At 45.5% G+C, this 20,880-nt stretch overlaps 1 protein-coding gene across 1 annotated transcript in view; it reads left to right on the forward strand.

Moving 5' to 3' along the window:
- Nucleotides 1–19,223, forward strand: part of LOC139268318 (D-amino-acid oxidase-like) — a 31,802-nt gene extending 12,579 nt beyond the window's left edge. The window contains exons 4-10 of the mRNA XM_070886388.1: nucleotides 3,152–3,217; nucleotides 3,648–3,702; nucleotides 5,099–5,197; nucleotides 6,092–6,174; nucleotides 8,071–8,188; nucleotides 8,309–8,407; nucleotides 19,092–19,223. Of these exons, the coding sequence (XP_070742489.1) occupies nucleotides 3,152–3,217; nucleotides 3,648–3,702; nucleotides 5,099–5,197; nucleotides 6,092–6,174; nucleotides 8,071–8,188; nucleotides 8,309–8,407; nucleotides 19,092–19,223 (652 nt within the window). The remainder of the gene's footprint in view (nucleotides 1–3,151; nucleotides 3,218–3,647; nucleotides 3,703–5,098; nucleotides 5,198–6,091; nucleotides 6,175–8,070; nucleotides 8,189–8,308; nucleotides 8,408–19,091) is intronic.
- Nucleotides 19,224–20,880: the final 1,657 nt, after the last annotated feature.

Consider the following 20,880-nt stretch of genomic DNA (forward strand, 5'->3'; position numbering starts at 1 on the left):
AAGGTATTCATCACCCTTGAGCATTTCCTTATAGCCCCTTTTTCGTTCACCTATTCTAATGCACGTCTGCAGTGTCTCTCCTGTGGCTGCAGCATGGCTGGTGGAAGGCTGCTGTGTGGCAGGGCCAAAGACTACAAATGGCCTTGTAGTATGCCCTCGACCTGCTCTGGACCTGGAAGGCCTGGCTGCAGGCTGCACCACCTCAGGCTGGGCGGCGGCAGTCTGGGCTGGCTGGGTGACCGGCAGCAACAAGTGCAATCATGGGATGGCAGTGATAGGATCAAGATGCTGCCATCCTGAGAGAGGACAGCAGGTTCCTGCTCCACTGACTCAGTGCCACTTCCCCGGAGCAGAAGCTCGGCATCCCCACCAATATGTTGGAGCACACATGCTGGGCTGCTGCGACACCATGTGATCCTCGGTCAACTGTGGTGGACCCAGCGGCAATGACAGCAGTCAGAGACTGCATGACGTCAAGACGCTGCGTGGCATCAAGCTGAGACTGCACGAGAGCAGTCTGAGCATCTATGCAGGCAACGATTGACTCTGTTGCAACAGCAAGATGTTGCGATGTTTCCACCTGTGCCGCAATGGAAGCTGTCACATTGCCCATGATACGCATCATGAGGTCTGGAGCCGCATGATCTGTCTGGGAGTCCACCATTGTCTACACACTGGCAATGATGGGCCCGTGGTACGCACAGAACTGTGTACAATGTGGGAGACAGACTCCGCCACGTTCTTTACCATTTCCAACAGGCTGTTGGGCATCCTTGCCATTGCACCTGTCATGTTGGAGTGCATAGTCATCACCCATTGTGTGAACGCCTCCCCATTGAGGTCCTCATCTAAGTCCTGTGCACTAGAACCCACGTGCGAACTCGCCTTCTGGGGAGATGGTTCCCTTTCCCCTTGACCATGCTGCAGCCCGCTAGGCCCCGATGCATCACGCGGTGTAGACCCCTGCCCTAAGCTAACCTCTAAGGACCGCATAGTGCTACTATCTGAGCTGTGCCTGCGGGTGAGAGAAGCAGTGATGCAGTGCTTGGCTCCTCGCCCCCTCCTCATCCTCATCCCCTTGTGACTAGGTTGGGGGCGCTCAGGCACATCTGCTGGCTGATTATCTGAAAGCATAAATGGCACAAGAGTTGCGTAAAGGGGAGGGCAGGGGGGCAGGAATGGGGCAAGGAAGGCAGACAGAACAAGGAGCTGGAAAGTGATAAGGTCTTCTGGTTTAACGGGGAAGTGGGATGAGAAGAGGGGATAAAGATACCATTGTTGCCCCCAGCAGGCTCGATGTCTCTGCTGCCACGGTGCCCACCACCTGAGGGCCAATGAGCCGCATCACTTACTCCTTCAGGTCAGAAAGCTGGCGCAGGTCTGCTTCCCTTCCTCCAGTCCACTGCTGCTCCATCCTGTTGTATGCCATCTTGGCCTGCAAAAGAAAGGAACCTGTGTGAGTAAGAGTCCAGTTATGTATGTGGAAGATATGCCTGTCATGGTTAAATAGCTGTGAATGTAGGCAAGGCGTGAAATGAGGATGTGACTGTGAGTAGGTACAGATGGTTGGTGGTTGCCTGATGGGTTAAGCGCTGGTTTGCAGAGTGTGCACAGACAGAGGCTGGTATGTAAGAGTTGTGGAAACATGTACTCACCTTGACCACCTGACTGAGGTCGTTGAATTTCTTCCGGCACTGTGTAGGGCTTCTATCCACCACGGTTCTGACCTAAACCTCCGCAGTCACTTCTGCCTACATGGCCCTAAAAGCCTGTGGAGTTGGCCTTCTCCCAGATGGAGGGAACAGTGCCTCCCTCCTTCTCTCCACTGAACTGAGTGGCCCTTGCATGAGGTCTTGGAGCAGCCATCGCAGACCTTCCTTGCAGCTCTCAATCAACTCCAGTAATAATGAGAATGACCAGGTGCTGTCTTTAAGAACTGGAATGAACAGCGGACTGATTATCAGTGAATAAAAGTCAGCTGAAATGGGTGCAGCCCCTGCAGCGCCCCACTGAGGCCATTAGCGCCTCAGATACCTCGCTGCATTTCTGAGGGAATTTTGCAGACCATCTCACCGAGCGCTAAATATTCAAACATATAAAACTTAGCGCCCCAAACGCAGGGCTACCAGATTTCGCCCCCTCTGAAACTTACCTTTCATTGGCGGCTGCAAAGGCAGCTGAAGAATCCTAAGCAAGGTAGATCTGCCGCCTGCCCCGCCCATCGCGGACTAATTTCAGCAAGGGATCCTTCCACAGGTGGTAGTCCTTTTAAAGGCTTGAATGTCTGTTTTAAGCGACTGCTAGGAATTTAGCAGCGGGATCAATGCCTGCTTAGATTGGGCACATGCTGTCCCGCTGCTGAATTGGTATGCTTTGCACCAGTTTTATGCCCAAAAGACAGGCACAATGCATACCAATTTCTACCCAAAATATTCTATCTCACTGATGAAGAATGCCAACTTGGGAAACATACTGGAAGGCTGCCTTTAGGAGAAAAAAGGGTACAATATTGGGTGAACGACCTTTGCTTTATGACATAACAATGTCAGTTAGCTGTGGTATAAAAACTGTGCACTGCACTCCTGTATTACTCCCTTAATTTGCATATAACTCAAATGTATACTGGATGGTTATGCTGCCTTGACCATATTTTCCTATGGTTGAACAACTTTGGATGGGCTCCGAGGCAATTTTGAAGTTATGGATTTAAATGAAATGAAAGGAGCTGTTCTGGGAAATACATCGCCCCTCTACATTGCTAACATCATTGGGGCAGCTAAGATCTGAAATGGTTGGTCACCAGTGCGGCAGCAAACTTTTTATACACATATATTTGTACAAACTGTGTATTTGTTTTAATTCTCGTAGATTTCGGGGTGTTCTTTGAACAGAAAGCATTCCCTCTTTTAAAATGTGTAAGTTTAGTGACGAGTCCAAGCACATCAAAAAGCCAACTGTTAATGATAGTAATGGAGGAAGATTTCCTTTGTGTAATGAAATTGCAAACCCATTCATAAATAATGGGGTTTACAGTTAAGTTAGACCTAGCACACAGAGCAAATCTTTCCACCATTGGTTTTTGGTGTGACCTTTCAACCATTACAACACAAGCAGATTGGTTTTTCACACATGATTGTTCTCTGTTTTGCAGCTATGGTTGGTTTAACACTGCAATAATGTTGGAGGGAAAGAGCTACTTGCCATGGTTGATGGAGAGGTAAGCTGTGACGATTTTTATCCACGTTATTTCTGCTCAGATTTGGCCAGCCTCCAATGGTTGGCCAAGGATCTCAATCCTTATAAGGGCTACAATAAATACAGTAAAACCTTTGTCTAAGGTTTGAGGGAGGTGGGCATTCTTCTTCAGCCATTTCTGAGTCCGGAATCGAATCAGTGCTGCGCAGGCCCAAGGTCAGCCCAAAATTTATTGCCCTGGCCGCCAGCAACTAGTGTGTTTCCATTTGAGTCCTGTAACAGCTTGATAGCATTGCATGATAAAGAAAAGGTGAGATAGTTATTTTTTAATAGAGTTAGCATAAAGTTTATTCCTCTTCTATAACTGTAAGCAAGATACACAGAAATATAATTTTAAATGATAGCATGGATTCCAGTTATAAACTTCACAGACATCTTTCATGTTGTTTAAGGTTGAAAGAACGTGGAGTTCAGTTTGTTCAAAAGAAAATCGCTTCCTTCCAAGAGGTACTTTTGATTAATGTTGATAAATGTAATTAATTCTCAGGTAATTCCAGTGTCTTTTCCCTGCATAATGTTTCCTGCATAAGGCTGTGACTGTGACAAAGGCAAACTAACTCTCCTCGTCCTTTTTGACTTGTCTGCAGCCTTTGACATGATTGATCTCTCTATCCTTCTCCAACGGCTCTCCATCGTCGGCCAGCTGAGTGGAACTGCATTCCCCTGGTTCCACTCTTATCTATCTAATCGTAGCCAGAGAATCACCTGCAACGGCTTCTCTTCAATCCCCCGCATCATTACCTCTGATGTCCCCCAAGGATCTATCCGTGGCTTCCTCCTATTTCTCATCTACATGTTGCCCCTTGGAGACATCATCCGAAAACACAGCATCAGTTTCCACATGTACGCTGATCACACCCAGCTCTGCCTCACTACCACTTCTTTTGACCTCTCCTCGGTCTCTAAATTGTCAGACATCCAGTTCTAGATGAGCAGAAATTTTCTCCAATTGAATATTGGGAAGACCAAAGCCATTGTTTTCGGTCCCTGCCACAAACTCCATACCCTAGCCACTGACTCCATCCCTCTCCCCAACTTCTGTCTGAGGCTGAACCACACTGTTCGCAACCTTGGTGTTATAATTGATCCTGAAATGAGCTCCCGACCACATAGCCGCAGCATAACTAAGACCGGCTATTTCCACCTCCGTAACATCGCCCATCTCCGGCCTTACCTTAGCTCATCCGTTGCTGAAGCCCTCATCCATGCCTTTGTTACCTCTAGACTTGACTATTCCAACGCACTCCTGGCTTGCCTCCCACATGCTACCCTATGTAAACTAGAGGTGATCCAAAACCGCGGCTGCCCATGTCCTAACTCGCACCAAGTCCCGCTCACCCATCACCCTGTGTTTGCTGACCTATATTGGCTCCCGGTTAAGCAACGCCTCGATTTCAAAATTCTTATCCTTGATTTCAAATCCCTCCATGGCCTCGCCCCTCCCTATCCCTGTAATCTTCAGCCCCACAACCCCCCGTGATGTCTGCGTGCCTCTAATTCTGCCCTCTTGAGCATCCCTGATTATAACTGCTCAACCATTGGTGGCCGTGCATTCAGCTGCCTAGGCCCCAAGCTCTGGAATTCCAAGCCTAAACCTCTCTGCCTCTCTACCTCTCATTCCTCCTTCAAGACGCTTCTTAAAACCTACCTCTTTGACCAAGCTTTTGCTCACCTGCCCTAATTTCTCCTTATGCGGCTCGGTGTCAAATGTTTTGTCCCACAATACTCCTGTGAAGCCCCTTGGGACGTTTCACTATGTTAAGGCGCTATATAAATACAAGTTGTTGTTGTTGTTTGTGTGTCCTTACACATGCTGTTTGTTTTATGCATGTATCTATGATAGTTATCAGCTTTTGATGTGATAGTGAATTGTACGGGCATCCGAGCTCAAGAGCTACAGCCAGACCCAGAGCTAAAACCCGCTCGAGGGCAGATCATAAAGGTGAGTGAGTTTACTTGATATCTTGTAGCCATTAGGGCATTGGGGAGGGGGTAATTATTATTCTTCTCATCCTGTTCATGAATTTTTCACAGCAAATGGCAAGAGGGTGGTAGGAACTTTCACTAAAGCATCCCGATGTCCTGGCCAATATTTATCCCTCAATCAACATAACAAAAACAGATTATCTGGTCTTCATCACATTCTGTTTGTGGGAGTTTGCTTGTGCGCAAATTGGCTGCCATGTTTCCCACATTGCAACAGTGACTACACTCCAAAAGTACTTAATTGGCTGTAAAGCGCTTTGAGACGTCCGGTGGTCGTGAAAGGCGCTATATAAATGCAAGTCTTTCTTTGATGTGGCTCTGTAACATCAAATGCTGGAGTTCCATTGTACCGCCCTGATGTGTCTTACCACTCCCCCCTTCCGCATCACAGTCTGCAAGGGATTGCTGTCAAAATATTCATAATATCACGAACAGAAAGTACCTCTAAAGCAGAGGGGTTGAGTGACAACCTTGGACTGACCTGAGAGACGATCTGAAGCCACCTGATGCATGGGAAACCACGCTATGAAAATGAGTCTGTAAAGTACTCTCTTTAGGCTTTCCTTTTAAGTTATTTGGATCTACCCACAATAATTGGGTTAATTGTGATTTTTAGTCCATTGAAATAAATCTTTTGCTACCATTTTAAAACTTAGGAAATTATGAAGCAGCATTAACACTACTCAGAACACCTCCAGATTAGATTACTATTTCTATATATTAGTAATTTGACCAATGATTTAGTCCTAATATTGCTGGCAATGTATCTGAAATTCAGACATACAATCATTTTAGTTACTTAATATTGCAGTTGTTTAATCTCTTACCCATTTAAATTTTTTTTCATCAGGTTTATGCACCATGGATAAAGCACTTCATTGTGTCACACGATATGAACACTGGGATTTATTCCATGCCATATATTATACCAGGGTAAGATTAATCAAAGCGCTTAAATGAATGAAAGCTGCAAAGTGGTGAAGATTGATGGCAGAAATGTTTGGCTGAATGGAGAAAATAAATACATGCTCCAATTATCCTTGAGTCTGTCTGAAACGCTGTTCCTTCCCTTTTTCTGTCAGGCTGCATTATCTTTAACTTTGATCATCTCTCTCCTTTCCCTCTCAGCTCTGCTGCTTTTTCTATGTGCTGAGCTGATTATTCTCTGTTCTTCTATGCTTCAGTTGAATAAATGGTAAAAATGGACTGTAACAGATTATAAATTGATTATTCTTATCTTATGTTTATAAATATGCTAATCTAGCAACAATATTGTTTACAGGATATTGGATGAAAAGGTAGTCTTCATTTTTTCCCATTTTGAGGATGAGAGTCCTTCCTTTTTTTGGTCTACCCACCTGATGCTGGTGGGTGTGTAATATGAAGCTGGTGGCTCAGAGATGTGAAAAAGCAACTAAATCACTCTCGCTCCCTTTCCCTCCCTCTGGGGAAGCATAAGTCTTCTGCATCATACCTTCCCATGCACAATGGCTGAAGTATTCAATCAGTTAATGGTCGGGATTGTAATTGTGGTTCCTCACATAATGAGCTCTCGATCAGCTAAACTGTAGTGACAGGGCTTTGAGGGCTGCCAATCAGAAAGAAAAAAACATTTATATAGAGCCTTTCAGGACCACCGGACTTCCCAAAGCACTTCACAGCCAATGAGGTACTTTTTGAAGTGTTGTAATGTAGGAAAGGCGGCAGCTAATTTGCGAACAGCAAGCTTCCACAAACAGCAATGTGATAATGACCAGATCATCTGTTTTAATGATGTTGATTAAGGGATAATTATTGGCCAGGACACTGGTGATTAAGAGATATGAGCCAAAGGCGAGTATATGGAGTTAGGTCGCAGATCAGTCACGATCTCATTTAATGGCAGAGCAGGCTCAAGGGGCTGAGTGGCCTACTCCTGTTCCTATATCTCCCCTACTCTTCTTAGAGACAGTGCCATGGGATCCTTTATGTCTACCTGAGAGAACAGACATGGCCTTGGTTTAACATCTCATCCGAAAGACGGCAGTGCAGCACTCCCTCAGTACTGCACTGGTGTGTCAGCCTAGATTTTTTGTGCTCAAGTCTCTGTAGTGAGACTTGAACCTTCTGACTCAGAGGCAAGAGTGCTACCAACTGCCTGGCACACAATCAGAACTAAGATATTCCCTCTCTCCCCAAGAGGACCATGCAAATAGAAAGGTAAATTGACAAAGGAATGTCAAGTACTGTATAATAACTGAAAAGGGTTCCATCCCCCCCAAAAAATAATTAGAACAATACAGATTGCTTTGTCATACAAATTGTTCAGCAATGCATGTTATAATTGGGTAGCACCCTCGCCTCTGAGTCAGAAGGTTGTGGGTTCAAGTCCCACTCCAGGAACTTGAGCACATAAATCTAGGTTGACACTCCAGTGCAGTGCTGAGGGAGTGCTGCACTGTCGGAGGTGCCGTCTTTCAGATGAGACGTTAAACCGAGGCCCCGTCAGCTCTCTCAGGTGGATGTAAAAGATCCCATGGCACAACAGTTATCCCCGGTATCCTGGCCAATATTTATCCCTCAATCAACATAATAAAAGCAGCTTATCTGGTCATTATCACATTGCTGTTCGTGGGAGTTTGCTGTGTGCAAGTTGGCTACCGCGTTTCCCACATTACAACGGTGACTACACTTCAAAAGCAGTCAGTGGCCATGAAAGGTGCTATATAAATGCAAGTCTTTCTTTCTATTACTGGTTGAAAAGTAGGTTTAGTATCTGGGGCAAAGGTTGTGTGCCATCTTCAATCTGAAAACTACATTGCACTCACTATTGTTAATTTCTCGTTTCAGGAGCAAGTTGGTGACCATGGGAGGAATCTTCCAGCTTGATAATTGGAGTGAGGAGAACGATCCCAAAGACCACAACACAGTGTGGGAGGGTGGATGCAAACTTCTACCTAGTTTGAAGGTTGGTTCTAAGGATTTAATTCTATTATACAGGAAATCAGAATTCCTAGGGGGGAAAAAACACGGAAGCCATCGATATGATTCATTTCTGTTCATTCATCAACGAATTAACTTGTTGCAGAATGCCAGGATAGTTGAAGACTGGACTGGCCTTCGACCTGTCCGTAACAGAATCCGCGTAGAACGACAGACCTTTGATTCAGGACCAGAGAAATTTGAGGTACAACACCAAAGCAGAAATAATACGTTTTTTAAATGGTGAACAAAAATAGAGAGAGGAAAAATGAAATAAACTTAAAATAAGGCATGAAATTGCATAATTTTCACATGTCCTATAATCATTCAGAAATATTTTTCTTTAACATGAGGAGGCGGGAGCTCGGAGCAGCGCGAGTCCGGGGTCGGCGAGAGGCCTATAAAGGCCAGCGGGAGTCGAGCAGTTCGAGCAGTCAGTCGAGGAGGCGGGAGCTCGGAGCAGCGCGAGTCCGGGGTCGGCGAGAGGCCTATAAAGGCCAGCGGGAGTCGAGCAGTTCGAGCAGTCAGTCGAGGAGGCGGGAGCTCAGAGCAGCGCGAGTCCGGGGTCGGCGAGAGGCCTATAAAGGCCAGCGGGAGTCGAGCAGTTCGAGCAGTCAGTCGAGGAGGCGGGAGCTCGGAGCAGCGCGAGTCCGGGGTCGGCGAGAGGCGTACCGGTGCAGCTACAGGGAGAAGGCAAAAAAACAAAGGTGACGTCACAGCCTAGGGGGTAAGTGATTGGCTGGTGATTGGTGAGTAGTTTTTCTTTTTCTTCTTATATTGGTCAGTAACTTTTAACATTGTTATTACCAGTTTAAGTGTATCTAAGGGTTAAGACATGGCAGGAGAGCTCGGTCGGGTGTTATGCTCCTCCTGTACCATGTGGGAACTCAGGGACGCTTCCGGTGTCCCTGACGACTACGTGTGCGGGAAGTGTATCCGCCTCCAGCTCCTGACGGTCCGCGTTACGGAATTGGAGCTGAGGGTGGATTTACTCTGGAGCATCCACGATGCTGAGAATGACGTGAGTATCACGTGTAGTGAGTTGGTCTTACCGCAGGGAAAGGGTCCACAGCCAGATAGGGAATGGAAGACCAGCAGGAAGAGTAGAGCAAGGAAGGTAGTGCAGGGGTCCCCTGCGGTCATCCCCCTGCAAAACAGATACACCGCTTTGGGTACTGTTGAGGGGAATGACTCATCAGGGGAGGGCAGCAGCAGCCAAGTTCATGGCACCGTGGCTGGCTCTGCTGCACAGGAGGGCAAGAAAAAGAGTGGGAGAGCGATAGTGATAGGGGATTCAATTGTGAGGGGAATAGATAGGCGTTTCTGCGGCCGCAACCGAGACTCCAGGATGGTATGTTGCCTCCCTGGTGCAAGGGTCAAGGATGTCTCGGAGCGGGTGCAGGACATTCTGAAATGGGAGGGAGAACAGCCAGTTGTCGTGGTGCACATTGGTACCAACGACATAGGCAAAAAAAGGGATGAGGTCCTACGAAACGAATTTAAGGAGCTAGGAGCTAAATTAAAAAGTAGGACCTCAAAAGTAGTAATCTCGGGATTGCTACCAGTGCCACGTGATAGTCAGAGTAGGAATCGCAGGATAGCGCAGATGAATACGTGGCTTGAGCAGTGGTGCAGCAGGGAGGGATTCAAATTCCTGGGGCATTGGGACCGGTTCTGGGGGAGGTGGGACCAGTACAAACCGGACGGTCTGCACCTGGGCAGGACTGGAACCAATGTCCTAGGGGGAGTGTTTGCTAGTGCTGTTGGGGAGGAGTTAAACTAATATGGCAGGGGGATGGGAACCAATGCAGGGAGACAGAGGGAAACAAAAAGGAGCCAAAAGCAAAAGACAGAAAGGAGATGAGGAAAAGTGGAGGGCAGAGAAACCCAAGGCAAAGAACAAAAAGGGCCACTGTACAGCAAAATTCTAAAAGGACAAAGGGTGTTAATAAAACAAGCCTGAAGGCCTTGTGTCTTAATGCAAGGAGTATCCGCAATAAGGTGGATGAATTAATTGTGCAAATAGATGTTAACAAATATGATGTGATTGGGATTACGGAGACGTGGCTCCAGGATGATCAGGGCTGGGAACTCAACATTCAGGGGTATTCAACATTCAGGAAGGATAGAATAAAAGGAAAAGGAGGTGGGGTAGCATTGCTGGTTAAAGAGGAGATTAATGCAATAGTTAGGAAAGACATTAGCTTGGATGATGTGGAATCTATATGGGTAGAGCTGCAGAACACCAAAGGGCAAAAAACGTTAGTAGGAGTTGTGTACAGACCTCCAAACAGTAATAGGGATGTTGGGGAGGGCATCAAACAGGAAATTAGGGGTGCATGCAATAAAGGTGCAGCAGTTATAATGGGTGACTTTAATATGCACATAGATTGGGCTAGCCAAACTGGAAGCAATACGGTGGAGGAGGATTTCCTGGAGTGCATAAGGGATGGTTTTCTAGACCAATATGTTGAGGAACCAACTAGGGGGGAGGCCATCTTAGACTGGGTGTTGTGTAATGAGAGAGGATTAATTAGCAATCTCATTGTGCGAGGCCCCTTGGGGAAGAGTGACCATAATATGGTGGAATTCTGCATTAGGATGGAGAATGAAACAGTAATTTCAGAGACCATGGTCCAGAACTTAAAGAAGGGTAACTTTGAAGGTATGAGGCGTGAATTGGCTAGGATAGATTGGCGAATGATACTTAGGGGGTTGACTGTGGATGGGCAATGGCAGACATTTAGAGACCGCATGGATGAAGTACAACAATTGTACATTCCTGTCTGGCGTAAAAATAAAAAGGGGAAGGTGGCTCAACCGTGGCTATCTAGGGAAATCAGGGATAGTATTAAAGCCAAGGAAGTGGCATACAAATTGGCCAGAAATAGCAGCGAACCTGGGGACTGGGAGAAATTTAGAACTCAGCAGAGGAGGACAAAGGGTTTGATTAGGACAGGGAAAATGGAGTACGAGAAGAAGCTTGCAGGGAACATTAAGGCGGATTGCAAAAGTTTCTATAGGTATGTAAAGAGAAAAAGGTTGGTGAAGACAAACGTAGGTCCCCTGCAGTCAGAATCAGGGGAAGTCATAACGGGGAGCAAAGAAATGGCGGATCAATTGAACAAGTACTTTGGTTCGGTATTCACTAAGGAGGATACAAACAACCTTCCGGATATAAAAGGGGTCAGAGGGTCTAGTAAGGAAGAGGAACTGAGGGAAATCTTTATTAGTCGGGAAATTGTGTTGGGGAAATTGATGGGATTGAAGGCCGATAAATCCCCAGGGCCTGATGGACTGCATCCTAGAGTACTTAAGGAGGTGGCCTTGGAAATAGCGGATGCATTGACAGTCATTTTCCAACATTCCATTGACTCTGGATCAGTTCCTATGGAGTGGAGGGTAGCCAATGTAACCCCACTTTTTAAAAAAGGAGGGAGAGAGAAAACAGGGAATTATAGACCGGTCAGCCTGACCTCAGTAGTGGGTAAAGTGATGGAATCAATTATTAAGGATGTCATAGCAGTGCATCTGGAAAATGGTGACATGATAGGTCCAAGTCAGCATGGATTTGTGAAAGGGAAATCATGCTTGACAAATCTTCTGGAATTTTTTGAGGATGTTTCCAGTAAAGTGGACAAGGGAGAACCAGTTGATGTGGTATATTTGGACTTTCAGAAGGCTTTCGACAAGGTCCCACACAAGAGATTAATGTGCAAAGTTAAAGCACATGGGATTGGGGGTAGTGTGCTGACGTGGATTGAGAACTGGTTGTCAGACAGGAAGCAAAGAGTAGGAGTAAACGGGTACTTTTCAGAATGGCAGGCAGTGACTAGTGGAGTGCCGCAAGGTTCTGTGCTGGGGCCCCAGCTGTTTACATTGTACATTAATGATTTAGACGAGGGGATTAAATGCAGTATCTCCAAATTTGCGGATGATACTAAGTTGGGTGGCAGTGTGAGCTGCGAGGAGGATGCTATTAGGCTGCAGAGTGACTTGGATAGGTTAGGTGAGTGGGCAAATGCATGGCAGATGAAGTATAATGTGGATAAATGTGAGGTTATCCACTTTGGTGGTAAAAACAGAGAGACAGACTATTATCTGAATGGTGACAGATTAGGAAAAGGGAAGGTGCAACGAGACCTGGGTGTCATGGTACATCAGTCATTGAAGGTTGGCATGCAGGTACAGCAGGCGGTTAAGAAAGCAAATGGCATGTTGGCCTTCATAGCGAGGGGATTTGAATACAGGGGCAGGGAGGTGTTGCTACAGTTGTACAGGGCCTTGGTGAGGCCACACCTGGAGTATTGTGTACAGTTTTGGTCTCCTAACTTGAGGAAGGACATTCTTGCTATTGAGGGAGTGCAGCGAAGGTTCACCAGACTGATTCCCGGGATGGCGGGACTGACCTATCAAGAAAGATTGGATCAATTGGGATTGTATTCACTGGAGTTCAGAAGAATGAGAGGGGACCTCATAGAAACGTTTAAAATTCTGACGGGTTTAGACAGGTTAGATGCAGAAAGAATGTTCCCAATGTTGGGGAAGTCCAGAACCAGGGGTCACAGTCTGAGGATAAGGGGTAAGCCATTTAGGACCGAGATGAGGAGAAACTTCTTCACCCAGAGAGTGGTGAACCTGTGGAATTCTCTACCACAGAAAGTAGTTGAGGCCAATTCACTAAATATATTCAAAAGGGAGTTAGATGAAGTCCTTACTACTCGGGGGATCAAGGGTTATGGCGAGAAAGCAGGAAGGGGGTACTGAAGTTTCATGTTCAGCCATGAACTCATTGAATGGCGGTGCAGGCTAGAAGGGCTGAATGGCCTGCTCCTGCACCTATTTTCTATGTTTCTATGTTTCTATGCTTAATTACAGCTGATGTACATGCATCAGATTGTCAAATTGTCGTATCCACATTGAAAGCATATATTAAATCCACTGATAATTGTGTTTCTAAACTATTAGTTCTAAGTTTTATTTAGCTTTTCAATCTTTCCATGCTATTAAAGAAAGGACTTTCATTTTTATAGTGCCTTTCATATCCTCAGGATGTCCCAGAGCAATTCACTTCTGAATTGTAGTTTTGTATGCATAAAAAGTAGCCAATTTGTTTACAACAAGGTTTCACAAACAGCAAGGAGACAACGAAACAGTTAATCTGTTTTAGGTGGTGTTGATCGAGGACGAAATGTTGGCTAAAACATCTGCTTTCTTCGAATAGGCAGGCAAGGTTTTGGTCTACATGATAACATCTCCAACAATGTAGCACTCCCTCAGTACTGCACTGAAGTGTCAGCCTAGATTATGCGCTCTAATCCTGCAGTGGAACTTGAGCCCGCAACCGACTGACTCAGAGGTGACAGTGGTAAAGGGGTACCACTGAGCCAAGCTGACCATTATATTGAGAAATGTGGCACATCCATCAATCCCGTCAAACGAACTTAAAACTTTGCTTAACGAGTGTGAGTTGTCAACGCTCCTTACTTATGATGGCAGAGGAGTGGAATTTGTCATGCAACTGCTGAATGGCCCTGATCAGCACTCTTAAACATTAAAATATGAGATTAAGGAAGACTCAGACACCACTTTTATAACATCTAGGGACTTTCAGAGCCCTTTAATAGTGAAACATACCTATGGAGGGTTGAGTTCCAGCAGATACTGAATTTTTAAAAACATCTGCCGTTCTTTTGATTGGAATACAGGACATCAGTCAGTAGTCCCACAATGAAAGATGCATGCTTACAGACCTGGTGCATATATCAGTCAGTAGGGCTGTTAGCTTTTGTCTGTCTTCCCTTCCCATGGTATTGTTCACTTTTAAGAAAGCTGCCTTTAATGTCATGTTTCGAAATGGCCTAAATCACATGATGGAACCATTTCAGCAATGGTCACTGTGATAAAGTGCAATATCACCATCTGCTGGGCGAGCTCGATTACTGCATGAAAAAATCCTTGTGAATCTCCCCAGAAAAAAACAAAATGGGTTTAAATTTAACATTGTTGCATCCGTTTTATGGGCCTAAAACGGGCACAACAATAACCAATTTACATAAGAACATAAGAATTAGGAACAGGAGTAGGCCATCTAGCCCCTCAAGACTGCTCCGCCATTCAAAAAGATCATGGCTGATCTGGCCGTGGACTCAGCTCCACTTGGCCGCCCGCTCCCCATAACCCTGAATTCCCTTATTGGTTAAAAATCTATCTATTTGTGATTTGAATACATTCAATGAGCTAGCCTCAACTGCTTCCTTGGGCAGAGAATTCCACAGATTCACAACCCTCTGGGAGAAGAAATTCCTTCTCAACTCAGTTTTAAATTGGCTCCCCCGTATTTTAAGGCTGTGCCCCCTAGTTCTAGTCTCCCCGACCAGTGGAAACAACCTCTCTGCCTCTATCTTGTCTATCTCTTTCATTATTTTAAATGTTTCTATAAGATCACCCCTCATCCTTCTGAACTCCAACGAGTAAAGACCCGGTCTACTCAATCTATCATAAGGTAACCCCCTCATCTCCGGAATCAGCCTAGTGAATCGTCTCTGTACCCCCTCCAAAGCCAGTATATCCTTCCTTAAGTAAGGTGACCAAAATTGCACGCAGTACTCCAGGTGCGGCCTCACCAATACCCTGTACAGTTGCAGCAGGACCTCCCTGCTTTTGTACTCCATCCCTCTCGCAATAAAGGCCAACATTCCATTCGCCTTCCTGATTACCTGCTGCACCTGCAAACTAACCTTTTGGGATTCATGCACAAGGACCCCCAGGTCCCTCTGCACCGCAGCATGTTGTAATTTCTCCCCATTCAAATAATATTCCCTTTCACTGTTTTTTCCCAAGGTGGATGACCTCACACTTTCCAACATTGTATTCCATCTGCCAAACCTTAGCCCATTCGCTTAACCTATCCAAATCTCTTTGCAGCCTCTCTGTGTCCTCTACACAACCCGCTTTCCCACTAATCTTTGTGTCATCTGCAAATTTTGTTGCACTACACTCTGTCCCCTCTTCCAGGTCATCTATGTATATTGTAAACAGTTGTGGTCCCAGCACCGATCCCATTAGCCTGTCCAGCACTACCCCACTAGTGATAGTGATTATCTCAAGGTCCTCCCTTCCCACATTCCTGTGACCAGCAATTTTTGGCATGGTTTTTGTGTTTTCCACTGTGAAGACCGAAGCAAAATAATTGTTTAAGGTCTCAGCCATTTCCACATTTCCCATTATTAAATCCCCCTTCTCATCTTCTAAGGGACCAACATTTACTTTAGTCACTCTCTTCCGTTTTATATATCGGTAAAAGCTTTTACTATCTGTTTTTTTGTTTTGCGCAAGTTTACTTTCGTAATCTATCTTTCCTTTCTTTATTGCTTTCTCAGTCATTCTTTGCTGTCGTTTAAAATTTTCCCAATCTTCTAGTATCCCACTAACCTTGGCCACCTTATACGCATTGGTTTTTAATTTGATACTCTCCTTTATTTCCTTGGTTATCCACAACTGGTTATCCCTTCTCTTACCGCCTTTCTTTTTCATTGGAATATATTTTTGTTGAGCACTATGAAAGAGCTCCTTAAAAGTCTTCCACTGTTCCTCAATTGTGCCGCTGTTTAGTCTGTGTTCCCAGTCTACTTTAGCTAACTCTGCCCTCATCCCACTGTAGTCCCCTTTGTTTAAGCATCGTACGCTCGTTTGAGACACTACTTCCTCACCCTCAATCTGTATCACAAATTCAACCATACTGTGATCACTCATTCCGAGAGGATCTTTTACGAGGAGATCATTTATTATTCCTGTCTCATTACACAGGACCAGATCGAAGATAGCTTGCTCCCTTGTAGGTTCTGTAACATACTGTTTGAAGAAACAATCTCGTATGCATTCTATGAATTCCTCCTCCAGGCTACCCCGTGCAATTTGATTTGACCAATCGATATGTAGGTTAAAATCCCCCATGATTACTGCCGTTCCTTTTTCACATGCCTCTATTATTCCCTTGATTATTGTCCGCCCCACCGTGAAGTTATTATTTGGGGACCTATAAACTACGCCCACCAGTGACTTTTTCCCCTTACTATCTCTAATCTCCACCCACAATGATTCAACATTTTGTTCATTAGAGCCAATATCATCCCTCACAACTGCCCTGATATCATTCTTTATTAACAGAGCTACCCCACCTCCTTTCCCTTCTTGTCTATCTTTCCGAATTGTCAGATACCCCTGTATGTTTAATTCCCAGTCTTGGCCCCCCTGCAACCACGTTTCTGCAATGGCCACCAAATCATACCTATTTGTAATGATTTGTGCCGTCAACTCATTTACTTTATTTCGAATGCTGCGTGTGTTTAGGTAGAGTGTTTTAATACTGGTTTTTAAACCATGATTTTTAGTTTTGACCCCTCCTGCAGCCCCTTTATATTCATACATATTGCCCCTTCCTATCACCTTGTGGTTTACACTTACCCCAGTGCTACTCTGCTCTGTTGCCTCCTGCCTTTTGCATTCTTTCTTGGGGTCCTGTTCATCTGCGCTCTCACCCACTCTAACTAGCTCAGAGCCCTCTCCTGGGTTCCGAATACTCCTCGCATTGTGGCACCGAGCTTTCAGGCTTGCCTTTTTATTACACTTTGACCCTTTAGAATTTTGCTGTACATTGGCCCTTTTTGTTTTTTGCCTTGGGTTTCTCTGCCCTCCACTTTTACTCATCTCCTTTCTGTCTTTTGCTTCTGTTTCCATTTTGTTTCCCTCTGTCTCCCTGCATTGGTTCCCATCCCCCTGCCATATTAGTTTAACTCCTCCCCAACAGCACTAGCAAACACTCCCCCGAGGACATTGGTTCCGGTCCTGCCCAGGTGCAGACCGTCCGGTTTGTACTGGTCCCACCTCCCCTAGAACCGGTTCCAATGCCCCAGGAATTTCAATCCCTCCCTGCTGCACCACTGCTCAAGCCACGTATTCATCTGCGCTATCCTGCGATTCCTACTCTGACTAGCACGTGGCACTGGTAGCAATCCCGAGATTACTACTTTTGAGGTCCTACTTTTTAATTTAGCTCCTAGCTCCTTAAATTTGTCTCGTAGGACCTCATCCCTTTTTTTACCTATATCGTTGGTACCAATGTGCACCACGACAACTGGCTGTTCTCCCTCCCTTTTCAGAATGTCCTGCACCCGCTCCGAGACATCCTTGACCCTTGCACCAGGGAGGCAACATACTATCCTGGAATCTCAGTTGCGGCCACAGAAACGCCTATCAATTCCCCTTACAATTGAATCCCCTATCACTATTGCTCTCCCGCTCTTTTTCCTGCCCTCCTATGCAACAGAGCCAGCCACGGTGCCATGAACTTGGCTGCTGCTGCCCTCCCCTGATGAGTCATCCCCCTCAACAGTACTCAAAGCGGTGTATCGGTTTTGCAGGGGGATGACCGCAGGGGACCCCTGCACTACCTTCCTTACACTGTTCTTCCTGCTGGTCTTCCATTGCCTAGCTGGCTGTGGACCCTTCACCTATGGTAAGACCAACTCGCTACACGTGCTACTCACGTCATTCTCAGCATCGTGGATGCTCCAGAGTGAATCCACCCTCAGCTCCAAATCCGCAACACGGTCCGTCAGGAGCTGGAGGCGGATACACTTCCCGCACATGTAGTCGTCAGGGACACCGGAAGTGTCCCTGAGTTCCCACATGGTACAGGAAGAGCATATCGCGTGACCGAGCTCTCCTGCCATGACTTAACCCTTAGATTAACTTAAATTGGCGCTAACAATGTTAACAGGTTACTTACTGATATAAAAAAGAAAATCTACTCACCAATCACCAGCCAATCACTTATCCCTTTGGCTGTGATGTCACCTTTTGATTTCTTCCTACTTCTTTTTTGCTTTTTCTCCTGGCTGGAGCTGCACACGCTGGGCCTTTATAGGCCTCACCACGCACCCCGGACTCGCGCTGCTCGAATTGCCGCTCCTCCTCCGACGTTGGGCCTCTTATAGGCCTCACCACGCACCCCGGACTCGCGCTGCTCGAACTGCCGCTCCTCCTCCAACGTTGGGCCTCTTATAAGCCTCACCATCCAGCAGTGCATAAGCCCGTACCTGATCTGCATGGGCGTTTGGGCCACTGCTAAATTCGTCAGAGCCTTTTTCTAGGCGACTCTGGCGGCTGCCGGAAATAAGTGATATTGAAATGAGGCTCCTGCGCTCATTTCAGACATGGACTCTGAAATTTGTTTGCCTAGTCCGAGCTTGCAATGTGCAAAATGGTCCAAATATTTGATTTTTTTTTTGTGGAGTTGGAAAGAACAGGAGCGCCCCTCCTGGCTCCAAAGAATAATTGCAGGCCCCTATCGGCCCACCTTAGACCCCATTCCGATCACATCCCCACCCGGACCTGCCTCTGGTCCAGAATTCTTAAGGCCCCGACAGGCGAGCTGTGTCGGGCTGACTGATTGGAGACCACAGCTCGCTTGAGTTATTCTGATGAGGCCTGAGGCCGAATCTACTTTGGCATGCTACCGAAATAGAGCCCGGAACAGACCCCCGCAACTTGGTACCTTTGTGACTAGCTTTAGCCCAACAGAGGAACACTGGGAAATATAACAGTGTGCACTTCATAAAAACAGAAGGGAGTGTAAATACAAAGTGGGTCCATCGCCACCTGAAAAGAGAAAACATAAGTTAACTTTTTGAATGTTAATCTGTCTTGTATATGCTGATGGACCTAATGTGCATTTTCTGTTTTTATTTCAAATTTCCAGGATGCAGTTTTCTTTTTTTCCCTTTTAATATCCTATTTCATGATGTTCTACCATATCATTTTTTGATTCGATGCAAAGAGGGAGCAGAATCCTCCTCCAGTTTAATCACCGTCTTTTTATGTTGCAGGTGATTCACAACTATGGTCACGGGGGTTACGGCCTGACCATCCACTGGGGCTGTGCCATGGAGGCAGCAAACATTTTTGGCAAGATCCTTCAAGAGAGGAAACCCAGCTGGAAAGCACCATCCCGGCTGTAATTATTCACAGCCACACTTGCCATTCTGCCTTACCGTGATTTCTGTTTCTTAAATAATGACCTGATAAATGGTCTCAAAACTGGCGTGAACTTTGTACCTGCTTATTCGGTTGCAAATGGCAGGTGGTGAATCCATTGTATTCTCCAAAATTCCCAAACTCCCCTCCCTCCATGCCTTCCAACCTTCTCTCCCTGTCAGTCCGTAGCTAAGTGACTTTGTTCTATACGGTACCTCTCCAGATACTCCTCCGCTAACTCTGGGAATTGGTAAGCGGGGAATTAGTGTGTCATCCACTCTGTGGCACAGTGCATTGGTACAAATTTATATTTAGGGATTTTATTTCGCTTTGTAATCTCCATTTTAAACAGGGATGTGATGGGTGGGCAACACTGCTCCTTCTATCCAATCTACGCTGCCCTGGTGTCCCAGTTTGTCCTCCTCTGTCCCGGTAAATTGTCCTGACAAACGGTATCGGGGAAGATTGGGGTCCTAATTTTAAATCATGTTAATCAATTTCTTTTGAAAAAATTATTTTGCAATTTGCACGTAGAAGCATCAATCAGAATGTGAATCCATCAAAAGCTATCGCACCTTTTGTGCAATTGTGAATTTTATTTTCACTGGGTAGTTTTCGTAATATCCAACTGGATAGCCGGATACTAGCAGGGAGCACTAACTGGTGTTTTTAATGAGACCTATAATAGCTTAAATAATCTATCCACAGTCAATAATAATGAATATCTAAACTACCTTGGATGACTTTAGTGAACTAAGTACAAATAACGAGACAAATTCAGATTTTGAAATTCCTGATCTTTAAAATCCATTAATATAAACACAAATCAAACAATAATATATTCATTTTGCATTTTTTGACTTATCACTATACCATAATTATAACTGTGTATTAAATTTAAAGAGTGGACAACCTTCATGATATCAGAATGTAAAAAGGTGGAAAATAAGACCAGTTTGCCCATTGAAGCTACTGCCATTACATCATTACATTAGCAACAAGGAATGAACTAGCATGATAATTATTTGGTAATAATGAATAATCTGTTATAACATCATTGATTCAGCAAAAAAGAATGGTCTATTATAGTATTTCTCTTAGCAACGAAGAATGTTGTGTTGTGACATTGTTGACTTAGTGACAAGAAATAATTAATTCTAACAACTCAACAAGTCTTCCTATAGAATTTTTTTCAATTCACTATATTTTTAACTCACCCGACCCAGAGCTGACCCTGTGGGCTCTGCCAGTGGATCAGTTATCACCGTCCCTCTCCGCATCTCTCTCCAGAATGTCCGTTCACTTGTGAACAAGGCCCTTGCCATCCATGAGCTTATTGTGGATGAATGCATCGACATCACGGCCTGGATGGAAACCTGGTTGAAGGGCGATGACATCTTCCCTTAAATGAAGCCTCCTCACCTGGCTATACCTTCCACCACTTGCCCTGCCCAGACCGTCGCAGTAGCGGTGTGGCTCTCATCAGCAAATCACACCTTGGTCCGTCTCCCTACTCCTCTGGCACTTTATCCTCCTTTAAGCATCTCATATTGTTCCACCCCTTTCACCTCTCAAATAAAATTCTCGTTCTCAACCACCCACCCAAGTACCATAAAAAAATTCTCACTGAGATATCTTCAC

Source organism: Pristiophorus japonicus, chromosome 8 (genome assembly GCF_044704955.1).
Source record: "Pristiophorus japonicus isolate sPriJap1 chromosome 8, sPriJap1.hap1, whole genome shotgun sequence".
NCBI classification, from domain to species: Eukaryota; Metazoa; Chordata; class Chondrichthyes; family Pristiophoridae; genus Pristiophorus; species Pristiophorus japonicus.